The 27,070-nt window shown below is 40.6% G+C and overlaps 1 protein-coding gene across 1 annotated transcript in view; it reads left to right on the top strand.

Annotated features, from left to right (window-relative positions):
• sas (stranded at second) overlaps positions 1–22,597 on the top strand; it is a 58,434-nt gene extending 35,837 nt beyond the window's left edge. The window contains exons 3-18 of the mRNA XM_028178953.2: positions 4,886–5,331; positions 6,306–6,492; positions 7,324–7,453; positions 8,060–8,204; positions 9,461–9,845; positions 10,525–10,741; positions 12,089–12,297; positions 13,960–14,299; positions 14,795–14,993; positions 15,760–15,899; positions 16,609–16,799; positions 17,195–17,438; positions 18,190–18,293; positions 19,629–19,796; positions 20,731–20,814; positions 21,684–22,597. Of these exons, the coding sequence (XP_028034754.2) occupies positions 4,886–5,331; positions 6,306–6,492; positions 7,324–7,453; positions 8,060–8,204; positions 9,461–9,845; positions 10,525–10,741; positions 12,089–12,297; positions 13,960–14,299; positions 14,795–14,993; positions 15,760–15,899; positions 16,609–16,799; positions 17,195–17,438; positions 18,190–18,293; positions 19,629–19,796; positions 20,731–20,814; positions 21,684–21,691 (3,197 nt within the window). The 3' untranslated portion in view covers positions 21,692–22,597. The remainder of the gene's footprint in view (positions 1–4,885; positions 5,332–6,305; positions 6,493–7,323; positions 7,454–8,059; positions 8,205–9,460; positions 9,846–10,524; positions 10,742–12,088; positions 12,298–13,959; positions 14,300–14,794; positions 14,994–15,759; positions 15,900–16,608; positions 16,800–17,194; positions 17,439–18,189; positions 18,294–19,628; positions 19,797–20,730; positions 20,815–21,683) is intronic.
• Positions 22,598–27,070: the final 4,473 nt, after the last annotated feature.

The following is a 27,070-nucleotide window of genomic DNA, read 5'->3' as shown; positions in this document are numbered from 1 at the left end:
TGACTGACTATTATTGACAGTGAAATTCTTACTGCAATAAACAAATTTGCTTGGCTTTTAAGGTTCCATTAGACGGTATTGTTAACGATGTTTTAGTACGCCAAAAAAGTTGAAGCGCAGTCTGCGTTCAATGCTCGTTACATACTTAACGGTACCTCGATAATTCCTGTAGCAAATAATCGGCGTCAGACCACACGCGATTGTCCAGCTACACATGAAAATCGTATGCGGATGTCTGACGCGTTTTACGCAACAAGTTATGAGGACATACCTCCTTCAACGCTACTGAGTCATTGGCTTTTGGACAATTGCTTGTCATATGTAAAAGTGACCCGCTTCTTAGTCGGTAACTCGAAAGCCAGCTGGGAATATGGAACTGTATGAAACGGCCACTGAATAGTGGTAGTATTGTCCGGATTTATTGGGCATTGATTGACAAATTTTGGATATATGACCCCTCATAGGGTGGGCAACATTGAAGATTTTTTTCTGAGTCGGTCTCTTTATTACTGAAGGTCGTGTCTAGTTTGAAATATTGACCACTCGATTCACTATACTTCTTTATTCTCTTTATAGCCTCGGTTATAGGCAAGCCGGTGGGCGTCTTTACCAGATCAAACCAGCGGGTAGGTGAGCGTCCGCGTGCAAGGGGAGTCGTTTGGTGGGTATAACTCAAGAGCAGCTGCTTCGCGAATAAATCTACTACCGGATCGGAATCGCGACCCGCTGAAATCCGGCGAGAAGCTCAGTGGGCTGTGTCTGTTATTATAATTCAAAAAAATCATTCGTGAACATAATGTAAATTTGCGTTGGACGTTACTTTAATATTATTAAATAAACGGGGGCAGCTTCGTTTTTTTTTTAAATTATATTGTTTGTTAAGTATTTTATTGGACCCAATTAAATACTTTATTAAATTAATAATTTAAATATGAATACCGTCTATTAAACGACGAATGAAAAACGAAGTCCAACTCATAATATGTAGTTGTTCAAATAAAAATAAATCAATGCATCTTGGAATAAATACACAATTTTTTTGTGCATGCTGCAATCCCCTTTTTTTTTTTTTTCACAGGAGAAAATCGCCGGATCCCCACCCGCGCGGCAGGTGGGGTATGTGGGAGTTGAACCTCACTAAAAACTCCTGCCGCTCACAACCGGCGCCCTACCTCGGACCGGGCCGGAGCCCAGTCGGGGCTATTGAAACGGCGGGACAGGGTTGACGCAGAGCACATTACATCCATCCCACCGTCCCACGGACGCCGGACCGGTGGCCGCCAGCGACACGACCACCGGTTCCCTCGTTCAGCGGGCCGAGAGCCCGCTTTGATGGCGCCGCGTTACACCTTCCCCCAGAGCGGTCGGGGGAACGCGGTCTACCATCACCCGGCTTCCTATTGCGGGTGAGCGTGCAGAGCACGCCACCCCACGTCTGGGTCCCTCCCCGCACAAAACGGGTGGGACCCCTAGCTCTTAGGGGGCCAGGTCACGGATATGACCCCGGTCCCGACCCCCTGCTCGGCGGCGGCGGGTTTCTGCGTAGTGAGGAGAGCTTTCCCTCACTCGCCCCGCCGCCTCCTTCTGCGAGATGGTGCACTCGCAGAAGTCGAGCATAGCCTTCCATGACTCATCGCTGCCAAGCATCGACGCCACGACGCCAGGCAGCGACAAGTCAGGTCCTATCTTTGCGACCAGGACACGGCGCTGCACCTCCCAAGCGGGGCAGACAGCGAGCGTATGCTCCGCCGTGTCCAGGTCGTGTCCACAATGGTGACACCTCGTCGTCGGCTCAGCCCCTATCCGGCGCAGGTACTTCCCGAAGCATCCGTGCCCGGTCAGCACCTGCACCAGACGAAAGGTGAGACGTCCTTCGCCACGATTCACCCAGTCATCAAAGACCGGGTAAACCGCCTCGACGGTCCGTAGCCTCCACGTGGGGTTAGCCAATCGCCTCGACCATGACTCGAGCACGGACCGCCGAGAATGGGCCTTCCGCGCCCGCAGCTCACTTTCGGGGAGACGCGCCACGCCCCGAGCACGAAGCTCGCTGCGCCACCGATAGTCGGCAGCGAGCGACTCCGCCTCCAGCTCCCATGGCGGCGTCCCCGCCAAAACACACGCCGCCTCGAAGGAGACGGTGCGATATCCGCGAATGACCCTGATGGCAACGGTGCGCTGCGGCCGGCGCAGGAACCGAGCCATAGTGGCCCGGTTACGCGGCTCAGCCCACACAGGTGCACCGTACAAGGCCATCGATCGCACCACCCCCGCGTAGAGGCGGCGCACAACCTGATCCGGTCCCCCAACATTCGGGAGCAGCCGGCTCAAAGAACCGGCCGTCCCCATCAATCGGGGGACCAGCTCCGCAAAGTGAGCACGAAAAGCCCACCGGCTGTCCAACACGAGGCCGAGGTACTTCAACTGCACCCCGACCCCTATCCGGACGCCTTCAACCACGATGTGGGTGTCAACGGGAGGCGCCCCCCGCGGCCCGTGAAACCACAGAGCCTCGGATTTATTGAGCGCCACGTCGAGACCCAGCCTCCTTATCCTTCCGACGACGAGGGCCACTCCCGCTGTGGCGAGACGGGCAGACTCCCTATAATCATCCCCCCGGGCCACGACCAACGTGTCGTCCGCGTAACAAATAACGCGGAGGCCCGGGAGGAGGGCGCCCCTCAGCACCCAGTCGTACCCGATATTCCACAAGAGGGGGCCGAGAACCGACCCCTGCGGAACACCACGCACGACCGGAAAACGATGAAGGGTCCCACCGTACCCGGTACATACGACCGACCTGGCCCACAAATAGGACCCAACCAGCCGGCGGAGGTAGAGGGGCACTCCATGCCTCTCCAGTGCCCCCCCTATCACGGTCCAGGGCAGAGTGTTAAATGCGTTGGCGATGTCAAGAGACACCGCCAGCGCCACCCCACCCCGAGAAATGCTGCAATCCCCTTAGTTGAAGTTCAGAGGATCCTTTCACCTAGTAGTTATAATAAATAAATAAAAGTTTTAAAATGCACAAATAATAACTATATATAAACTTCTTTATTAATGAAAATCATAGTAATGTCTATTTGAAATAGCCGTGAATAAATCTGTTACGAACCGGTAATTATTACTCTAAGCGTAACCTACATCTGGCTGAGGCCGACTTGAGGTCATCCAATGTGGTACTTGGAGTAAGTCGTGTACTACGAGCACAGGAAATCACTAAACAATATTGATATTTTATTAATCAATATCTTTTTTCGAATTCAATTTGAAAATTACATTATATTTATTACATTTGTGGCGGTAGCCATCATAGGACATTTTGTTTCTACCTAATCTGATGGTCTAGAGAGACCATATCAGCGTAACCTTAACTGGTAGGTGAGTTCACGGGGCTCAAACCTGACGATGTTGCTAACACGAACCCTAGCAAGAGCCGTGTTTCGCAGAATCTACCACCGGATCGGAAACGCGACCCACTGAAAAGATCCGGCGAGAAACTCAGCGGGCTGTGTTTGTGGGTTAATTTACTTGCCGAGCCCTTCGTCGCAAGCGACGGGTTCGACGAGAACGATGACCGGTTCATAGGACAGAAGTTATTTGAAAAATGCCTGAATCTCGCTTACGACATTTTCAAGATAAGCTAAGCAAGATAAGCATATATACAAGCTCCGAACAAAAACATTCGGACCGTCGGTCTACCGAGCAATATCGCTTCCCGCTCGGTGGAAGATCTTCCCTTTGTCGTATACCTACAACTGGTGACCCCGACGTGATTTGTGCATACAATGTGTTACCGAAGATTAATAAGCAGAAACAGTACTGCTTATCGACTTTCATATTCACATTAGTGAGAGATTTAATCAGTTTTCATCGATAAGGATATTACTCGTCAAAGCGGCACACGAGAGATCGGTTTATTTGATAACGCACAGCCGATGTAACTGATGATGACCTTACTGGCTCAAAACGTGTTTGTTATTTAGCGCCGTAGCGTAGGCACGCCAAAGGTTTGTTGTTATTCATTGTTCTTCGCTAATTATTCGATAAAAATAAACACAAACCGATTAGGGAAAAAAAAATTATAAATTTTCTCGCGACCAGCCCAGTCTCAAACCAGCGATTCTTATACGAGGCACACTGAATGTGGCTGTGAGTCTAAAATGAAGAACATATAAATATATATTACTGGTGATTCTTTATTGATATTGTGAGCCCGAATGTCATATTAATTTGTGAGGCCACCTGACTAACATAATGCCGCAATGTAAGCCACATGCGAGCGTTCTGGTCTTAATATTTAAACAGCTGCTATACAATAATACAATTTTGACTGTTCCATCTCACATTTCAATTCATGGTGTGAAATCTCTCTGCTAATCACTTAAAATCACGTGAGCCTTGTGAGCTCAAAAAAACATGCTTACAATTGAATCGTGTGTCAATAAGTAACAAAACTTTTAAACTACAATTTGTTTCCGAAGCCGTAAATAAAAATCAAGATCGGACATCGAACAAATCAATTTCAGGGCTCTATTTCCGATTAAATTTGCAATAGAGTTTAAGCCTTATTGTCTCCTGTTAAGGTCTTTGGTAAAATATCGTACTATCTAAGCCAGTGACCAGTATATCTCGATTATTGACCGTGATCCACTTTTTGATCAGTTGACGCATTTTATTTATACATCCGCACTTTATAAATGCTTGCGGTATTAACGATTACATTAATTGACCCATAAGCTATGAAATTATTTAAGTTTTTGTTGTACACGAGGATATAAAATCAATTTGTTAAACTGGTTGGTTCGATGTTTATAATACTGAGACCTTGAAACTTATTTAAAGCATACTTCAAATTAATTAAAATTACTTATACTATTTACAGGTAAAATAGCTAACGACGAAGAAGAAGTGCCATCAACTACGTCATCACAAACACTAGAGACATTACCTCCAATCTCAACTCCTACACCAAGAATAATAGAAGTAACAGAAAACGTGACCGAAGCAGAAGTGACAACAGAAGCTCAAGAAGCTATCGAACCAAAACCACAACCTAGACTACTCAATTTAAATGTAGATGAACTTCAAAACTTCGCGAACGCACTGCACAATCAGACTATCGAGAAGAACAGTAAAAAGGGTTTGGATTTGAGTGACGTAAATCTTGATGAAGAAGACGACGAAGTTCCGAGGATACACGATCATAAGAACAAGAATATCCCGGACAAATTTTATTCAAATTTACAAGCGCCTTTCCATCATTTATTGAATAACGAACGGGGCTCGGATGAAATCGGAACCTGCAAAGAAAACGAAATCAGTTATAAGGTTGGTTTTTTTTTTACATTGGACCACCACTGAAGTTTTCTATGTAAACCATTTAGCTTTCAATAAATGTTTGATCTCATGACTGACTAGAAGTTGAGTACTCATGAAGTGGCGACATCCATCTTAAGATACTAGATGGATGTCTCAAGTGTTTTTCATAACGCATATATATAATTCATTCACTGTCGGAATGGGCAAGATGGTGCTAGCTTGCTTTAGACTCGCTGTACGGCCGACCTACCAATACCGTACATTTAATTTCTGGGTTCAATTTATAGCACGATTTTATTCATTTATTGCGGAAAACGGTCGCGTAAGGTGTACATTTCCTTAAAAATATTTTACCTGCCAAAGTATTTGTAACCCGCCTGAGTGGTATCAATCGATACGAGTGCACTGGCCTGATAAGTCACGAAAGCTTCTAAATTTAGATAAAGAATGGTCCATGTTACATGATACATTTGAATGCGAAGAATGTGTTAAATTATGGCGGCTATCAACAATTTATGATACGTATTTCAATTTTATCTGTATTTTGTGTCATAAGTTCAACTAGACGATGACCGGTTTTATATTTTTTTGATAAATTGTGTTTTTTAGAAATAATATTTAAATACGAATTACATATTGATAAAATGATGAAATATTCCAAGATTGTTTAGGCATTTTTAAGTGAACACGTGAGTTAAAAAGACACAAATAATATGAAAATAAGTCGTAGCTAGATCGATTTATCGCCCCCGAAATCCCCTGTATACTAAATTTTATAAAAATCGTTAGAACCGTTTCCGAGATTCAGATTATATATAATATACAAGAATTGCTCGTATAAAGGTATAAATAAATATATAAGATAAGATAAAATTATTGGGAGAGCTTGCGCGTTTTTGCAAGTCCTTTTTCGAGCAAGGTTTGAAGAGTAGTCTATGAAGGCATTTAAAAAAATCTTAGAATATGATTTTCTTTCCAATCAGATCGGTGATCATATGGATCGTGGATGCGAAGAATCATGTGAGTGTACTCCGGGCGGCGTTTTCGAATGTTCACCGCGCTGTAAACATCCTTACATTCGCAGCGGGCGAAGATTGAACGATCCCTTATGCTTTGAATCTCCTGTGGACAGCTGCTGCTCTATTATCGCTTGTTCCACTGGTAATGGAGGTATGTTTCACCATTACTATATTTTTTTCGTCGCAAACATGATGGATTTGGATGAAGATGGAGCCTACTATGTATGGATTAACTACGTCAATGCCGGCGATCATCTTGAAACCTGAGTTCTAAGTCTCAATTTTTACAGTACAACGCCTGCACAAACCGAAACGCATTAGTGCTTCTTGGTATAAATAGACAGAGCGGCGGTACCCACCCGTGCGGACTCGTCGGGTCGATTGGCTTATCACTGGACGAAGGCTGCAATTAATTACTTCGCTGATCGAGTAATTGACAGCTGTTCTATGGGTTTTTGGTTCTATTATCCGCCATCTTTATGAAAGGTTTTTCGGTGTCTAGATACAAATGCATCTTTGTTTGTCTTAGTAATTGGGGATAATTCTAGCTTGAGGCCAACGTGGAAGGTTTGCTTACTTGATTAAGTGAATGTGTATTATGTTTTACTTTAACCAGATAATAAAACTTTAGTGAAGATTAGAAACCAATCAATTTATCACCGAGCAATAGATCGTTTGATAATCTATAATGGCGACAACTATCTGAATTTTGTACATATCGATACAATATATTTTTTTATTGCTTAGATGGGTGGACGAGTTCACAGCCCTTATGTTGTTATTACACGATGTTCACCGTGGAAGTCAATCATGAACATTTGTTGAATACGTATTTCATTAGAAAAATTGGTACCAGCCTGGGATTCGAACGCCGGTGCATCGCTCAACACGAACGCACCGGACGTCTTATCCTTTAGGCCACGATGACTATGTAAAGACTTCGGTTATTTGTACTTATCATATAACGTTATCTAACTTACAGATACTAAGCCAATGAAACTAGATGTTTGCCGCTACGGGAACGATACATACCCGGTCGGGACCAGATGGAATATCGGATGTGAACAGAGCTGCACGTGCGAACCGAATTCTGTAGCTACGTGCAAACCTCGGTAAGAATCGTTCACTTGAAACAAATGGAAATTTCAGGCATTTGACGTATGCGAATGACGAATAAACTAAAACTTTAATATTTATCTCTAAAGTAGTTAGTCTAACATATATTTATTTTGTTTGTGCTGCTCTTAAAACCACAGATTCGCGTATGGAAAAACCGACCAAATTTATTTGTATTTAGATTTAGTATTTTTTTTCCTCTCTAAGTACCGGTCATTTTTGTAAATACTTTGACATTGGCAACATCAATGCCAAAGGCGTTGGAGCCTACTGGTGGTAGGACCTCTTGGGAGTCCGCACGGGTAGGTACCACCACCCCGTCTATTTCCGCCGTGAAGCAGTAATGCGTTTCGGTTCGAAGGGTGGGGTAGCCGTTGTAACTATACTGAGATCTTAGAACTTATATCTCGAGGTGGGTGGCGCATTTACGTTGTAGATGTCTATGGGCTTAACGACTTAACACCAGGTGGGCTGGGAGCTCGTCCACCCATCTAAGCAATAAAAAAAAAGAAAATTCGACGTATGCAAATGACGAATAAACTAAAACTTTATATACACATCACACTAGCTTACTCATTAAAGCTATCTCCCTGATATCCTAGATGCAAACAATACAGTCCGTCCGAGAAATGTATCAACGTCCAAGATCCGAATGACGCGTGTTGCGAGATCCAAGTGTGCGATGTATCACAAGACGTTCACGAAGAACCGCCTGATAACGTCACATCTACGACAAGCACTAGTGAGGTAACACAGGCGACGTCTGTAAGAAAACTAATCTTAACTGTAATAAATAATAGTTTAAAGAAACTAACAAAATACGCTTTTATTGAAAATCCAATTAAAAAATAGAAAATTAATTGTAATAAATTTGAATTAAAAATAGTGTAAGAAAAATAATTTTATTGTAAAAAAAGCGTGGAGTGCTTTTCAGGATATTATCAAAATAACCCTTCTACTCATATCTGTTCATAAAATATTTATAACTACTGATACCATGCACCCCACGCGTTTTTTCTTACACTAATTTTAATTCAAATTTATTACAGTTAATTTTCTATTTTTAGTTGGATTTTAATAAAAACGTATTTTGTTAGTTTTTTTAAGATATTATTTATTTTTCATTTTTTTAGTTAAATTTCAATTTTTTCAATAATTTTTTTAATATTGAATTGATATCGGTCCTTAATAAGTATACTTAATTTCGAGTTAATCCGACGTTTTGAAGATCGAAATCATGTTGAAAGATTCCGTTACATACATGACATACGTCTGAAGTTAATAAAAGCTTATTAAAAATGTTTGAATCATGTCAATAATACAGCGGTAGCTATTGACAATAGAAGCAATTCGACAAAAATCCGAATCGTAAACCTTTGAAAGGGACTTAAAAAATACTTTATTACTCTTGCTCTTATCGATGAGATTATATCGCTAGTCACCACTAGTCTCCGGAGCGAAACTTTTTCTATTTTATCAAGCGTTCTATTCATTAGTGTTATTTTTCAGTGTTAATAATTTGACATATTTCGTCAGGTTCTATAATCTTTTCATCTGTTTGGTTGATTGAATATTTTCTTGACTAAGTCTATAAAAAGCTATGTTTGTTTCCCGTTTTGGATTTTGAAATTCATTTTGTCTTATTACATCTGTAAACTGTTTTAATATCGAAAGTTTATTAAGCATTGTGTTGGATTCGGTTTTTTCTAATTAGTTCATAAAATGTTTACAAGTTTACGCCAATTTGAGTAAATAAGATAAACGGATTTCTCAACAGTTACTATGTGACGAATAAGCACTAATGTAGTGATATTTAAATATATAGCAATCTTTAATTTTAATATTTAATCTTTAATCTGGTAGAGCAATTTAAATCAGTCAGTTCCAAAGCAAAATCTTAACTTGGACATAAATCTTCAAAGCAGACACACGAACAGTTTCTATTTGATTTGTCAATTTACCAAGTGAATTACTACATTATCATGTAACTACTTATTTTGCAGACGGCAAGAAGCTTTGATATGTCGGAAGAATTAAAATCTACCAGTAGACCCCTCGTCTTAGCTGAACCCATTGGCTCAGTCAAAGTACTGAACAATAACTCAGTCCAAGTCAATCTCATTCACGTGAACACAACTGAAGATCCAGTTCATTTACTATTGAGCGATGATGGCGGAAAAACATATCAAGACGTAGAACTTAAGTACTCGAATTTGATTCTTAATCTTGACGGCGGTAAAGATTACATTCTGAAAACAAAAGAAACCGGTACTAAATTTAACTTCACTATAACCACAACAGCCTTCGCTGAGAATGAAGTGAAGGTAGAAGATATGAGAAACGATACCAAAGAGGGATGTTATGAAAATGGAAAGTTTTATGAAATTGGTAAGTTTTTCACAATAAATAAAAAAATGATAATGTAGAAGCGGTCGCCATGACTAGTCTTGGGGAAGTTCTACATTCAGCGTGAAGGTATTGCGGTTGAAAATATTGCAATATAATAATAACACAATATAATTGTTTGTTGAAAAAATGCTGCATTTTCTTACCGAATGCGTACTGAATTGAAGGATCGGTGGCCATTACGATATAATAGAATCTTGTGAGATTTCCCTATAGCTTTTTAACATTTATCAAATTTAATATTACGTTTGTACAACAAGTACTTTTAGCGATCTTGTATCATTGAAGAACCTATCAATATACTTACGACTTGAATTTGAACATTTCAATCTGCAATTTGCGATTTTGGACAAAGATCCAAATTATACAACTAAACTAGCACCACTCGGTCACTACCGGTTATCGTTCTCGTCGAACCCATTGCTTGCGCCGAAAGACTCGACGAGTAAATTAACCCACAGACACAGCTCGCTGAGTTTCTCGCCGGATCTTCTCAGTGGGTCGCGTTCCCGATACGGTGGTAGATTCTGCGAAGCCCGGCTCGTGTGAGCAACTTCGTCAGGTTTGAGCCCCGTGAGCTCACCTACTAGTTAAGGTTACGCTAAAATAGCCTCTCAAGGCTATCAGCTTAGATAGGAAAAAACGAAAAATCTATCACCAGGCGAAGAGTTCCATATCGGATGCTCGGAGTTGTGCGAGTGTACCGGCCCGAATAAGCGGGAGTGCGCGGCCCTGGTGTGTCCGTCGCATGTGGGCTTGGAGTTGATGTCCAAGGGTTGCGTGCGCTGGGCGCCCTCACCGCCCGCGGTGCCGCCCAACTGCTGCCCGCGGTCTGCCAGGTGCCTCAGCGATGGAACCTGCCATTACAAAGGAGTCGCGTAAGTATCTACTCTTATCATTGCGCTGTCTCTTACAATTATTATAACCAGTGGTTAGCTATAATTATAGTCGAAATTTAAAAATATAAGTTTGAACATTATTCAGAGTCTATTATCAAAGACTTAGCATAGATCTCTTTTAACAAATTTAGCCAAGCCTTTATATATATACACTGTAGAGAAACAATATTAATCTATTCTCAATTCGACCACAGACTTTAACAATAAACAAAAGAGTATATATGCGTGTGTGTGTCAAATACATGGTAGTGTGTGTCATATTGTTTTTATCGATTTAAAGTATTATTATGCATATTTAAAAAAAAGCATTCTACACGGTTTCTATATATAAACTATGTGTGGAAAATTTGACACTTCTCCGTCTTTCCAATTTTAGTAAAAACGGGGTACAAAGTTTATGTGATTTAGGAATAAGATCGGCTATGTTAGCCACAGACAGCACATATTATTATGTTAGCACACAGTGACAATTAGAAACGAAGTGGTCGCCGTGGCCAAAATCGGCTAAGGAGAGTAGTAATTATTACAAAGAAGCTATTTGTTTTTTTTTTATATTTTAAAATCAAAGGATTTCGATGATTAGTGATCACAATTACTCATAATATCGGAGCCACCTAACTTTTGAAAATATATCGGAGGTAATGTTTTTCTTAATATCTCAATGATATTTAACAGACTGAAATCCTTAAAAGTATACTTGTTTCTACATAATGTTTTATAATTTTTTTTATGGTTCTAATAAAATACTAAATCTTCTATTTTTTCAATTGCATAGATGGGTGGACGAGCTCACAGCCCACGTGGTTTTAAGTGGTTACTGGAGCCCATAGACATCTACAACGTAAATGCGCCACCCACCTTGAGATATAAGTTATATGGTTACAATGACTGCCCCACCCTTCAGACCGAAACGTATTACTGCTTCACGGCAGAAATAGGCAGAGTGGTGGTACCTACCCGTCCGGACTCACAAGAGGTCCTACCACCAGTAATTATGCAAATTATGCTGTAAAAATCTTGCTGGTCATTAAGTATTTGATAAAAAATATTGTACTAAATTGATTATTCATAAACTTATATTTAACTCAGGTTTTTTTCTAAGGCTTTGGAATGAACTCCGCTCCATGGTGTTTTCCGAGCGCTATGACATGTCCTTCTTCAAACAAGGCTTGCGGAGAGTACTTAATGGTAGGCAGCGGCTTAGCTTCCCTGGCATTGTTGACGTCCATGAGCGACGGTGACCACTTACCATCAGGTGGACCGTATGCTCGTCTGCCTACAAAGGCAATAAAAAAAACGTATACTTCAACAATTTTACTATATCAGTGTGCCTAACTGGAGCGAAGTCCCGCTCGACCTCACGGGCTGCGAGCAACGCTGTTTCTGCGAGAACGGAGAGCTGGACTGCCAGGAGGTCTGCTCTCCATTACCAGCGGTTCCGCCTCAAAATTTCAGATGTCCACCTTTGCACAGGCCGGCACCCGTTAATATATCTGACGAGGATTGTTGTAAGGAATGGGGATGTGTACCCAATGGTAAATATCTCGATTCTTTTGAGGTGGTGGGACATTATATACACGTCTCTTATGGGTTTGATGGTCTATTTATCTGAAATTTTAGCAATGCATAAACCTATTGACAAACATTCAAAGTTTGGCCAATATATAATAATTTATTTGACAAACATGATCTTGATCTTTAGCAATTGAGACAGTTGCGATACCAGAAAAATAGATACTTCAAACTCCACAAACAGAAGTCATTAATCACTTATCATCATTTGCATGTCACTCATGAACGTTGTTGCTTGCAGCCGAAAGCGTCGGAACAACAAAACAAAGTCATAGCATGCCGACATTCATAGGACCAGACCAAAACTATGTGACACGAATCTCTCCATCCTCACCGACTCTCTCTCCAATCCTACCAACTCCGCCGCTCACGACCGACCCCATTGACTTTTACAGACATTTGAGTCCAGTGAAATCTTTTCCTAAAGTTCTGAAAACGTTCAACCCGATTCCCTTGACAAGTAGCGTCCCGAAATACTATGTGACTCCAAGTAACTATGTCCCCAATGATAATATCACAGTTTTTACATTGGACGATATGGAGTCTCCATTGAAAATTATACACGCTGATACTCCATTTGTGACGTCCAACGTTGATTGGAAATTGTCTCCCCCGGAACCAAATAAATTTGAGCTGCTGGATCCAATCACAAAATCGACTTACCATGCAAAGTCTTATCAGAAAAGTCCGCTCTATAAAGATAAACCACATTTTATCGTGTCTGATGATAAATTTCATAATTTACTACAGTCTACAGGTACTGAATCAAAAGATATACATTTCTATCCAGACTCTTTGAACCTTGATTATCATGTACATGAACCTGTCAAAAAAGTTCCCATTTCACAATTACCAAATCTAGACCTGTTTTTACCAAACCATGATCATTCAAAGGGTCCGACGAAGATTCCACTTACAATACATTCGTACAACTCGGAACAAAACAAAATTTTTTCACACCCTAAACAAGCTACTCCTAGTTATTTTGAACCGAGGAGAGTTAATATTTCTTCTACCTACTCCGCAAATTCAAATCCTCCATTTTTGTTTAATACAAAAACTGATGCTTCTCTGCACAATACCAGAAAACACGTTACCATGTTGAAAACAAAAGATATCCATACCTTAAAGCCCAACAATAATGTTCTAACTAAGGGTTTGTGGACGCCAGATCAGAATACTCATTTATTGACAAAATCACCGAACCCTTATGAAACAGTCTTACTAAGGGCAGTGCCGAATCTTAAAATGGACACAAAATCAACATTGACGGGAAACGAAAAGATTTCTCAACCCGTTGGGAAAAAGTATACTTCCTTAGACCTTGAACATTTGCTCGGACAGATGGAAGTTGAATCAGAAGTAAATAGGAACCTAGGACGATCTGCTGACAAGAGCCAAGATATCGCGGCAGGTCAGTGACCTAGCCTTGGACTACCCCTTGTATCAGTAGTTAGACACGTGACTGACCTTCTGTGACTTAACTATATATTTTATCACACGACTTCATCATCGCACTCATAACTCTCACAATAAAAACTTCTTCAACCTTTTTCAATTACTTATTTGTATTATAGTTAACGTTTTTCGATATTGTTCTTTATAGCATTAAACTTTGTTTATAGGCGAAGCACCACCGCCACCACCAGGATTCCCTCAACAAGATTCTCGTCCCCAACAACCCTCCTTCCTTCCAACTATTCCCCCAGAGATCCACTTTCCGCAAGACGATATTCCAGATTACGACCAGAATAACATTCATCGTCCCAGCAATCCCTTGGAGCCGGGCATACCAGGATTACCTCCAGGATTTTCAATGCCAACGAACTATGGAGAAGTTAATAAGAAACTATCTGTAATTAGTCTTCAAGCGGATTCTCCGAACAGTGTGAAGATGATGTTCGGACTTCCTCCGGTTCTGGTAGGACTACGTGGAAGCGTGGACTTGAGATATACTGATAAGGTGTAAGTACTTACTATATAAATTTGATAGTACAATACAGATAGAAATAGACACTTAATAAGTAATGGATATTTCAATGCTAATTTTCACCAAGTTCAAATTTGCGCACGTATCAAGAATCAAGAACAGTATTAATTTCATTACTTTGACCTAAGGTTCTGATTTGATAATCGCAGAAAGAAAACAAAATATCTAATTTTTAAATCGACATGTTACTAGCGTGGTGGTTTTTGAGTTACTGAAATATGTACTTATTGTATTTTAAACCAACTGGGACATTATTTTCAAAGCTGCGAAACCAATTTCCCGAGACAAGAAATCGAAGTCTCAATCGCATTGGAATAACCACTATTTCAGCTTTCAAATCCGACGTCCTCGCGATAGACACAGCATCAAACATAGAACGATATTTAATTTTATGGCTAGATTTCTGCGAAGTGTTGAACTCGAGTTCTGTTTGTAATAGGTAATGAATCACTTCAATATTTCTTCTCTAGAGACGAAGATGTATCTCAATGGAGTTCCCAAGTGTTCGCTCCGGCTGACGAGGTGCTGACCACGCCGCGCTTGGAGTTCCGACTGACAGGCCTGAAGCCGTCGACAACGTACAAGATCCGGGCGAAGCTCTACCTCCACAACTTACCCGTTGAACCGAAAAGCGAAGTCTATACTGTTCGGACCCAGGACGCGCCGACTGTAAGTCATCAAACATCATGCGAAACAAAAACATGTATTATTATTAGCTTCTACCTTTCTGTCCATTCTCCCTTGATTCCCTTAAGGTGAATAACTTTTCAATACTACCTAATTGTAATATTCATAGAAGTCACAAAATCTCACTCTCTGTGACGTCGAGATCTTATATAACAGACCGGCGGTCATGATATATGGCGCTGAAAAGTGGACATTGACCGTAGGTCTGGTCCGTAAATTCAAAGTCGCTCAGCGTGCTATGGCAAGGTGTATGGTCGGAGTTTCCTTGATGGGTCGAGTCAGAAATGAGGGAATCCGTTATAGAACCAAAGTAACCGACATAGCCCTAAAGATTAGATATTCTAAGAAAGATTGGATGCGGAAGGCGGAGGATCGCTCATTGTAGCGGACTATGGGAGAGGCCTACATCCAGCAGTGGAGAGAAGATACAGGCTGATGATGATTCAGTAGAGCTGTAGTTAGTTTTTGACTACTATTCCGATTGTCGTCGGTTCGATTCCCAATTCAGAAAAAATGTTTTGTGAAATGGAATTGCAATTGGAAAAAAGAATGAAATGGAATTGCAATTGGAAAAACTAATTTGGGAGCAAACGATCGTGTCTGACTTACTCGCGGTTATCCCATTCTCCAAACTGGAGTTAATGGCTGCTTCGGGTAAATATAGATGGGATTATGACAGCTAATTAGTTTTCAAGGACCCCGTTTGTGTATTTTGTAACTGTACGATTTCGAAATTAATTATCCTCAGATCGAAACACCGGTTGAAGAGAAACGCAAAGAAATTGACAGTAAACTAACAGTTTTGGAAGTCAACGATACAACAGCACAGCTCAGCTGGAGACGCTTCTCTGAGGAAGAACTGCAGTACATTGATGGCATACAAGTCAGGTGTGTGCAGTTTAATAGATTTGATGAGGTGTACCGGTTACCAGCCTGGCCCATCACTGTCGTAATAGTTACTTCTTTGTAGCCAAAATACTTAACGATGAAGATCAGGTAACCCAACAGAAAAGCTAGCTTCTCTTGGGTCTCGCAACGAAATTAATCAAATGGCATTATGAGGCGTAGGAATTTAGATTCTAACTACTTAGATAGGTGAAGGTGTTTACGATGTTAAGTGATTACTGGAACCCATAGAAACAGGAATGTTGCTCTCTTAATATTGTATAACGGCTGTTTCACCCTTCAAACTAGAACGCAAGACCGGCTCGCAGCAGATATAAGAAGGATGGTGATACCTACCCGTGTGTTCACACACCTCCAACCACTAGTTGGCGATTGCAGTACGCTCAAAGAATACAACCATCCATTCTGTCGTGAATCCTTTAGTTGCATTTTACGACCGTCACGGGAAGGAATGAAGTAACGCTATTCTACACCTCCACAGAGCCAATGACTTAGTTAGTGTCTTAGCTTTCTCGAACAGGAAATATCAGTTTTATCAAGAAAAGAAAAAAACACTTTCCATATTTTATAACCTAGGATTTTCTCCTGTGTTATGTACCGGGGGCCGTACACTGAGTTTGGAGTCATTACTTTTTTTCTTAACAAATACTATTCATACGCTTAAGTCAATGATAATAATGTTTTTTTAAAGGTATCGTCCAGTTGGCACTCCTATATACAGCATGACGGAGCTCCTCCACCACAGCAGACCTGCAGTAGAATTGCACGAGCTGCGTCCCGGAACTCCATACGAAGCCTCGCTGGTCCTGATCCCTCCTCCGCGGAGTAACACAGAACTGATAGACCCTGGTCGCGTGGAGTTTACCACTGCGCCTTATACCGGTATGTGGGGTTTCAGCCAGACTGGTCACTTGGCCCTTTATATTTTAAATTTAAAAACTCACGATTTTGGAAGGGTCTTTCTTGTATTAACAATAGCCGGTCACCGTCCTCGCCGAACCCGTCGCTTGCAACGAAGGGCTCGACGAGGAAATCAACACAGCCCACTTAGTTTCTCGCCGGATCTTCTCAGTGGGTTGTGGCTCTGCTCTTGCTAGGGCCAGTGTTAGCAACACTCCCGGTTTGAGCCCCGTGAGCTCACCTAAACGTCAAGGATGAAAAAAAAATTTAACAATAATAGTCCGTTCGAAAACAACTACGCAGTCATCCGGTATATTGATGATGTCAGCTGTGATCCGAGAGATCAAAAATATTTGATAGAGCCTTGTTCGTTCCAGATCCGTACAACTGGTCGGTGACGGTGGAGGCGTTGTCGGTGGGCGCGGGCGCGGTGCAGGTGTCGTGGCGCGGCGTGCCGGCGCCGGCCGAGCGCTGGGTGCGCGTGTACCGAGCCGCGCACTCGTGCGGGCGGCGGGCGGCGGGCGGGGCGCGGGCTGCGGGGAGGGAGCACGACGCCTTCACACTCGCCGCGAGGGACGCGCCGACCACGCTCACTCTCAGCGGCCTGGAACCGGATTCAAGGTTAATTATTTTGCAAGCCGTCTAGTAACGTCTGTTACGGAAGAATGCAAATTGAAAATGGCTAATGACTAGTACAGGGATAAAGGTTGTCCCATAATAAAAAGGGACAGATAACCAGGAGGGAAGTTTTAGTCCGTAGGTCACTGAGACACTTTCTCAGTGGAGTCGGGATTTCCTGCCGCCCACATGAAAAAAAAAAGTCTGTTACTACCGGCAGCGGCTTGGCTCTACTCCTGACATTGCTGAAGTCCATGGGCGACGGTAACCACTGACCATCAGGTGGGCCGTGTGCTACTCTGCCTACAAGGGCAATAAAAAAAATTTAGTAACTACTCGTATGGGCATTGGGAGGGTATCACCATTTTGAAAACATTGTGAAGGTTATTACCGAGATGCAGTAATACGTTTGCAGGATAGGACAGCCCTTATACAATTAAGACGTCGACTTCACGTCTCACAGAGGGATTTCACATCGCCATGTTTATGGATTCCATTAACCATTTAACACCAGATTCGCTGTGATTTCATTCAGCTATCTGTGTGCTCAGTGCGAGTTTTTTAACTTTCTCGATAGCGTAACCGTTTGCCTAAGTTTGCGGCTAGGGGCGCTGTTCCAACTGTTAACTTTGACGCTATCGAGAACGTTAAAAAACTCCCACCGAGCAATTAAAAAACGTATGTATGCTTAACGAATCATTCAATGTTATTTTTGTAATTAATATTGTTGACTTGAAAAACGTGTTCCACACAGATGTCGCGTTTGGCTCGAACTATTCCTGACGAACGGGAAGGTGAAGACAAGCAACGTGCTGGAGATCAACACGAGGCCGGCGGACGAGCCTGAGGACGTGGACAGTGAGTGTGCTGGATTGTTTACACTCTGTGTACCAGCTAAAAATGACTCCCGATTTTTACTGGTGGTAGGACCTCTTGTGAGTTCGCACAGGCAGGTACCACCACCCTACCTATTTCTGCCGTGAAGCAGTAATGCGTTTCGGTTTGAAGGGTGGTGCAGCCGTTGTAACTATACTGAGACCTTATATCTCAAGGTGTGTGACGGCATTTACGTTGTAGATGTCTATGGGCTCTGGTAACCACTTAGCACCAGGTGAGCTGTGAGCTCGTCCACACATCTATGCAATAAGGAAAAAATGCGCTAAATTTGTAATTCAGGTTTTTATTGCTTGTATCATTATCATCATCGGCTCACAGATGGGCAGTTCTAGAAATGGGTCTTCCCAAGGTTCTCGTGGTAGGTCAATCTTCTCTGCATCTCCCAATGCGCGGTTGCCATTAGAAAACAGTTTGGCCATCTGTTCTACGGGAAATGGAGAACTTCGTAAGATGTTAGCTTGAATAGAAATGCTTATGACAAACCCTGTCGTGATATCAGGGCTCACAGCAAGACCATTGCCCATGTTGTTCGAGGATTCGTTAATCTCTTGGCCTCGTTAATGACTAGCTGGTGACGCTCAAGATATCCTAGGAGCTCAGTGTTAATCACTAGTTCCAGCCGCTTAAAGAGCAAAGAGGTTATCACGGTAAGCCTGTAACTCGAGGGATTCGACCGATTACCCTTCTTGGTGACAGGGACATAAACAGTCTTCCGCAAAGACGACACCCCCATACCCAATCCTGTGGACCGAATGGTAAACTGTCGACGTTGCCCTAAGCACTTCATTACGGATCCTCCCGATCCGTTAACGGTGCTTTAGGTACCTCAACCACCGGTCACCGTCCTCACCGAACCCGTCGCTTGCGACGAAGGGCTCGGCGAGTAAATTAATCCACAGACACAGCCCACTGAGTTTCTCGCCGGATCTTCTCAGTGGGTCGCGTTTCTGATCCGGTGGTAGATTCTGCGATGCACTGCTCTTACTAGGGCCAGTGTTAGCAACACTCCAGTTTGAGCCCCGAGAGCTCACCTACACGTTAGGGTAACGCTGATATAGCTTCTCAAAGCTATCAGCATAGGTAGGAAAGAAAAAAAAACGACACCCTATCGGTGCTGAAGGAGACATGACACCAACGCGTTGGCGCAAATATTAGGAGCCACAGGAGCGCATATGCTCAAAACCTTTTACATATTTTATAGATCAGGAAATTCAACGGTATTTTTTCTTCACATTCGATCTTCTTAGAGACAAAGAGTAAACAGGAATAACAAGGCGATTGTTCGTGTATTTTTAGATGAAATCGAAGCATCCTCAGTGTCCGGCAGCCGCAGTGCAGAGCGCGGGGACTACTACGGAGGGCTGGTCGTCGCCGGAGTGCTAGCGGCCCTGGGGGCGCTGACCTCCCTACTGTTGCTGCTCGTTGTGGTCAGACGACACCGCCCTAGATCCGTGCCCATCACACGTAAGTTTTAACTATACAAAAAAAACTGTGAACGGTCGGTTCGTTTATTTGTCGTATATTTCGTTTGTCTTTTTAGCCCACTGTGTTTCTCGCCGAATCTTCTCAGTGGGTCGCGTTTCCGATTTAGTGGTAGATTCTGCGAAGCACTGCTTTTGCTAGGGTCAGTATTAGCATCACTCCGGTTTGAGTCCCGTGAGCTCACCTACTAGTTAAGGTTACGCTGAAATAGCCTCTCAAGGCTCTTGAGGCAAGCTATCAGCTTAGGTAAGAAAAAAATGTCTTTTTATGAAGGCATTTAAAAGAATCATCACTGCCAGTGGCGTTCGTCCTCTTCCATTTCTTTTCTTTTGTTTTTTTCCGAATCACCTATCAAGTCTCTGTCTTCATCTATGTCTGGTCGTTGTGGCTCGTATGTCCTGTCAAGGAGGTTGCAGGCCACGACATTTTGTAAATCTTACTAATTCAATATGAAAATATACACTGTTTTTTTAAATATAGAATAATCTAATTAAAGCGTATTAATTTTAAGTGAAACGGCGCGTCCGCACGGGCGGCTCCTACTGCTATTCCTACCACTACCGCAATACACTTATAATTTCCAATTCGTAGCGGAAGTAGCTGGGTACGTCAGAGCAGTCAAGAGCCGGACGATTCTTTTTGTATTAATCGCGCGACATCATTACCAAACTCGGCAGAACGCTACGTCATTACGTGTGATGTCATTTAGGGCTAAAACAAAAGCAGACATAGATTATACATCAATATTGGCTATATATAAAATCATTATTATTATTTCACCAAAGTTATAGCTACTTCTTTAAATTCTATCGTTAATTTCATTACTATTTGAGGTCATTGCTATCTGTGGATCCCAATATCGGCTGAACAGCCGGTAGAGACGGAGCTTACTAATGACTTGATGTATACATTGCAGCAGTACCAACAGCTCCGAGAGAGTCGTCTCTACCACCCTACGACAATCCTGCGTACAAACTAGAATTACAACAGGAGACAATGGGTGACTATTATACTCTTCTAATTAGTTATTTTTATATTAATAACTTTTTTTTAATAACGTGTCTGTTCGTCTTGACTTTGACGACTTTGACTTTGACTGTGACGACTTTTAACATGAGCATCTTAATGCAATGTACTTAGGTGGTCGTACTAAAGGTGACTTCAATATAAACTAGTTTCAATATAATTACAATATTGATTTGTTGATATTGCTTAGTTGTATGAACTCAAAACTATTACATTCGATCTGAAATCAGAGGGTTTGATATGGCGACTCTTAGGTAAACTCATGTGCTACGTTTTTTTTTTCAAACGAGCTTTGAGTACTGTCCTTAGACTCAACTCTCAATTCTCTTGACTTTAATTTCGATATCTTGTCTAAAGATGTTGAAATTAAAGATGTCGAAGTCGTATTGGCCTAAAGGATAAGACGTCCGGTGCATTCGTGTTGAGCGATGCACCGGTGTTCGAATCCTAGACGGGTACCAATTTTTCTAATGAAATACGTACTCAACAAATGTTCACGATTGACTTCCACGGTGAAGGATCATATAATAAAATCAAACCCGCAAATTATAATTTGCATAATTACTGGTGGTAGGAGACCTCTTGTGAGTCCGCACGGGTGGATACCACAACCCTGCCTATTTCTGCCGTGAAGCAGTAATGCATTTCGGCTTAAAGGGTGGGGCAGCCGTTGTAACTATACTGAGTCCTTAAAACTTATATCTCAAGGTGGGTGGCGCATTTACGTTGTGGATGTCTATGGGCTCTAGTAACCATTTAACACCAGGTGGGCTGTGAGCTCGTCCACCCAACTAACCAATAAATAAATAAAACAGCGATTCCAACAGTAGCGTTTGTCCGCAGATCTCTGACAATTAAGTTCCCGTGAGCGTGGCGGTCTTAACGGGAATTCTGAACGCGGGATCGACGTACCGGACTCCCACAACGGGAGGACCAACACGGAGATGGGAGTCTGAACATCGAAACCAAACGTACGATTGATCACTTCAAAGAAAGATTTCCAGCTTCAAATCTAAGTGTCGATTTTTTTTCAATATGGTGGTTCTAAGGAAACGATTCGCACGCCATCTATTGTTGATAGTACTAAATCAAAAATTGACGTACCAATAACATTTATCCCCTCACTCGAATAAACGATAGACGAACGCAGATAAGACAACTAGAAGTCATGCGAACATACATTTTGTATCGAACAAAGAAACAATATTGCATTAAACGCTCAAAAACATAGAAAAAACAGAAATGGATTACCAATTCAAATTCAGAATTTTAAAAAAACAGCGACATCTATCCATGGCGATTGGAACTACTGAATCATGAGCGGTGACCCGTGCGAATGATGCTCGCGAACACGAAATCAATTATGGAGAAAATATTACACATATTTAAGAAACTGGGATTTCTAAATTATAATAGCATTAGTGTACACAAGAATATTAAGAATGTGAAAGTATTGTCGTTGGGTTAAACTTTTTTCAGTAATGGATAAAAAAATTGGCACAGGGATCTGGAATCGGCCGCGGAATCACACTTCCCTCGAATGTTTCAATGTTTTGTATGAAGACAACGGAAGTCGCGTGACACAACGCAATACTAAAACTCATATTCGGTTCTGTTTTGTGAAGATTAGTGACGTGCAATACTGAAATGCTTTTTTAATGTGATCAACCAAAGTGCGCGTTTGACTTGAGTGACTATAAACTGTTACACAGTGAATGTAAATATATAAGTGAAAATAAAGTTTTGTACCAGATTTATTACTTTGTTTCATATTATTGTGTTTATTGTTGGTAAATGATAACGTGAACTTTTTTAGTTTCGCTATGTCGTTTGTAGAATGCATAGCTTCGAGAGTAGACAAGTACCAAATAATTTACAGATTTTCTGACAAACAAATACATAAACATATCATTATGTAAATTACGAGATTAACTTGGCCATGCTTCGAGTTTGTCCAACAACGATGAACCCAATTTCTTTTTCTACTTTATTTTTTTCTACTTATATCTCGTAATACACAGAAAATCCATGACAGGTTCATATATTTTAAAATGCCGCTCAAATTTGACAGTTCAACAGGTGACATCATTGAAGTCAAAACAAACGGTGGGGTAACATCATAGGGTAACATAAGAATAACGAGGATTCACAGATAATAAATACACTACGTGTCATAGAAAATACACCTAATATGTTCCATGCCCATTTTAGCAACACTATTTTACCGATGCATATATTATAGCCGGAGAATACCAGATAATCTACACACTTCTGACGTCACATTACGATTATGACTTTTTGGCGGGAACGCGAGGAGTGAAGTTGTGTGATTTGTTTTATTTTGTCTATTTAGTGTTTCTTCGGGTTTAAATGTGTAATAATGGTGGTTTATTAACTGTTTAATATCTGTGAAAGTGCACAAATGTGGGAAAATGAAACTAAGCCGCTGGACGTAGCTTCTCGGGATCCTCCAAAAAGTCCACTGAAAAAATCTTAGTAAATGACCACCATTTTACTGAGATTATATTTCATCCCATATCATCTCATCTCATTTCATCCCAGTTGATTAGTGTCTCAAATTAATTGTCTTCATTTCATTTCACTCCATAAAATAATTTTTCATAAAAATATGAATAATATAAATTAATATAAGACATGACTTAAAGGTCTCAGTTACCAGGTCATAATATCTCTAAAAAAAACATTATAATTATTAAGATGACATCGCTTAAACCAGCGGTCGGAGAACTTTTTTAATTATTACCCCAAAATATTTTCGTGTAAGTTGATATTACCCCATGGCGAAGAACAAAAAAAAAACGATATCGCTTCTTTTTACTATCTTTCATATTATAGCCTCCATGATAATTTTGAAAAGAAAACAATAACAAAAAATTTAACGATTCTAAAGTAGTTTCACTTCAAATTATATTTTTTACTCACAAAAGTTTCATTTTTACCCCCCAAAATTTCATTTTCCCCAATTTGGGGTAATTTACCCTGATTCCCCGACCGCTGGCTTAGACGATTTATTAGCTATTGATTATACAGTTGCATGTCTGATGAGCTGCAGTTTTGACGATACGTTTCTGAGTGTGCGAGTACCAGCGGCGGATCCAGGGGGGGGGGGTCATGGGGTCATGACCCCCCCTGAGCTGGTTCCAGGACTTAGGTGAACCACTAATTGAACATAATGATTTTATTTATATATTTTGTCACTATACAGATTTTATGTAACTAAATACCTTCAATATTTAATTAATTTAATATAATATAATAACTTTGTATGATGGCAAGCGTTTGGGAACGAGCGCATCGAAAATTTGACTATGTGACCCCCTCCTGGCGCCAAAGCTGGATCCGCCCTTGGCGAGTACTAACTTAATGCCGACTATCTCGGTAAGCAATTTATCCAAAGTGAAGCGAGACATCAAGATGCTTACTTTTGGTAGTATGTAAGTTGTGTGTCGACACACGAAACCCCAAAAGTTGCTTACTCGTTCAAAGTATCTCATCGTGTGGATATTTATGTGGGGTTTTATATTCAGGGTGGGCCAGTGAAACGGTTGATCACTTCACACAAACTTGATTCTTTATTTCGTCTTAATCGTCTTAATCTATGTAACTCAAATATAAATGTCTTGCTTCTTCAGAGTTACACCGTGTCTGTCTGTCTGCCGTCGCGTAGGGCAACTACCCTCTTCTCGCTTCAAAAATAAAACTAAGTGTTCCGCATTCAATTGCCGTCTTTCTTACTCCCTAACACGACATTTCCTATCTCTCTCACTCAGTCATGCTCCATATCTGTCATCTGTCCATATCGCTCCGTTCCGTTCCTTCATTTTTAGTAAATATTACCTTCAAATAGATTCAGCGGAATTTTTTGGACACAAAAATGTCCAGCGATGCCACTTCTAAACAGAGTTATCGGAAAATAATTCTTATTTTAAGTGACTTTATTGGAAAACAGAATTAGTTTTTCCGATTCTAGATATAGCAGGTGACGTCATTCTGTCTTTGAAGTCTAGATATTGACTGAGGTTTGTGATCTATATAAAATTCAGACAATAAAACCGACCGACCTTATGTAAATATTATTCCATGCTTATGTTAACTGCAAACTATTTTGTATATTAAAGGACTTTTGTAACGGACGTCAGTAGGTGTATTTTAAAAAAACTTAAGTATCTGATGTGTATTCTAATCACGATGAAATAACATAATTTTATCATAGAATCAAATCTTCGAAGTTTGCACATTGACCGCGCCGACGATTGCGATGTCATCGGAACTCGGCTAACTTCGTGCCATTTTTTTTTTGTTTAGATGGGTGGACGAGCTTACAGCCCACCTGGTGTTAAGTGGTTACTGGAGCTCATAGATATCTACGACGTAAATGCGCCACCCACCTTGATATAAGTTCTAAGGTCTCGGTATAGTTATAACGGCTGCCCCTCCCTTCAAACCGAAACGCATTACTGCTTCACGGTAGAAATAGGCTACGACAGAGCCCAGCCGATGGAGGCGCATAGACGCCATCACACACTTAACAACCAGCCTTCTTGATTAGCGGTGCCTCCGTCCTAAGTACTATCACTCGTTTTCGTTTGCTAACGTCAAGAGAAGATTTCTAAATTGTTCTAAGACAACAAAAGTGATTGGTGTACTCAATATTTCTCTTAGCACGATCACTCTATTCGCCCCTGCGATGTCTGATGATGATGTTAATAATTGTGGCTTCTCCGACAAATACATAATAGTGGTTATCAGTCTCAAGGTGCAGCGCCGTTTTTTCAATGTAATGAGCTCTGGTAATTCGCTCATATTTACGACTAATTAGCACGAGAATATCAGAAGGCGAATGCTCCTTTACCTAATAACCCTGCCATTTAGTGCGTATTAGTTCCGATTTTGATTCCGGATTGAAGATGACAATCACACACTTGACAGCTTCACTAGAACTGTTTAGAAATCGATAAACAATTACCATTCGATTTTAAATCGAACCTTCCTTATGATTAGGAATACGGAATCGCTCAAGGGAAAAGGGTCGTTAATTACGAAAACTTCGTTTAATTCAAATACAACACCAAATCACATTATATTTCTATAATATTATTACATAATATATTCTTCTTTATATTTTTTTAAATTGTTAATATTTTATATTATACTATTAAGTTTTGATAAACTGTTATGCACAAAAACTAGACGCACTTATATACTTAGACGGTATTTCAAGATAATATATGTATGTATTAGATAAAAACATTCATAAATACTACGAGTGTTAAATTATTTATAAGAAAATAGATAAAGTACGCCAAAAACAATTTGTTTCCGCTTTAGCTGGGCCCCAAGGGAAGATTTATTTGCGTATTTATCAAATATATATTATATTCTTTTAAAACCTTAAATATTAAAGATACATTTCCTAATATACGTTTTTTTATTAATATTCTAGTGTTTTTGTTGGCAAACATTAAAATAAATATTTCAAATGAATGAAAGTATCAAATGTGCCTCGTCTAGCTGGGTTAAACAAGGTTCATTTGATTAATCAAAAATATGATGTATTAACAAACGGTACACTAATAACAATTACAAATTATGAAAACATTTAACACAAAAATAGCTTATTAGATTTTGTTTAAATCATTTTCAAGTAATTAAGTACGTACGTACGTTTTGGTCGGATTTATTTTATGTGATATGTTGAACGTGTGGTCGTTTATTTAAATAAAAGTTCTCTACGAAAATGTAAAGAAAATGTTTACTCAATTTTTATTTCTAAATGATGGAATGTTAATTTTTTTTTATTACATCTTTTTTCTTGAGCGATGTTATGATATTTATTAACATTAACTCACTTTTCTTAGACCACTATTTTTTAATTACCAGAAAAGTAAAAATCGAATATGTATTAATGATGAAATAAGATATCGACGCTTGAAAAGCAAACGTGACTAAGCGACAATGCGTGAACTTTACAGTAGACTAATAATAATTTAAAGTTGAAATACCTGAAAACAATTTTTATTTTAACGAATCTAGCTGTACTAGAATCTAGCTAGTAGCTGTAGGATTGAAATTATATTAATAGACCTAGAAATATATATTTTTTGCGCATCGAATGTGGTTATTGCCTATCATTAATGTACAAAGCCGTTATTGTCGCTTAGTCATGTTTGCCTTTCAAGCGTCGATATGATTAAATATGGTTTGTTATT

Source organism: Bombyx mandarina, chromosome 25 (assembly GCF_030267445.1).
Source record: "Bombyx mandarina strain Sakado chromosome 25, ASM3026744v2".
Classification (NCBI taxonomy): Eukaryota; Metazoa; Arthropoda; class Insecta; order Lepidoptera; family Bombycidae; genus Bombyx; species Bombyx mandarina.
The sequence above is the reverse complement of the archived record's forward strand: the minus strand, read 5'-3'. Positions and strand labels throughout refer to the sequence as shown.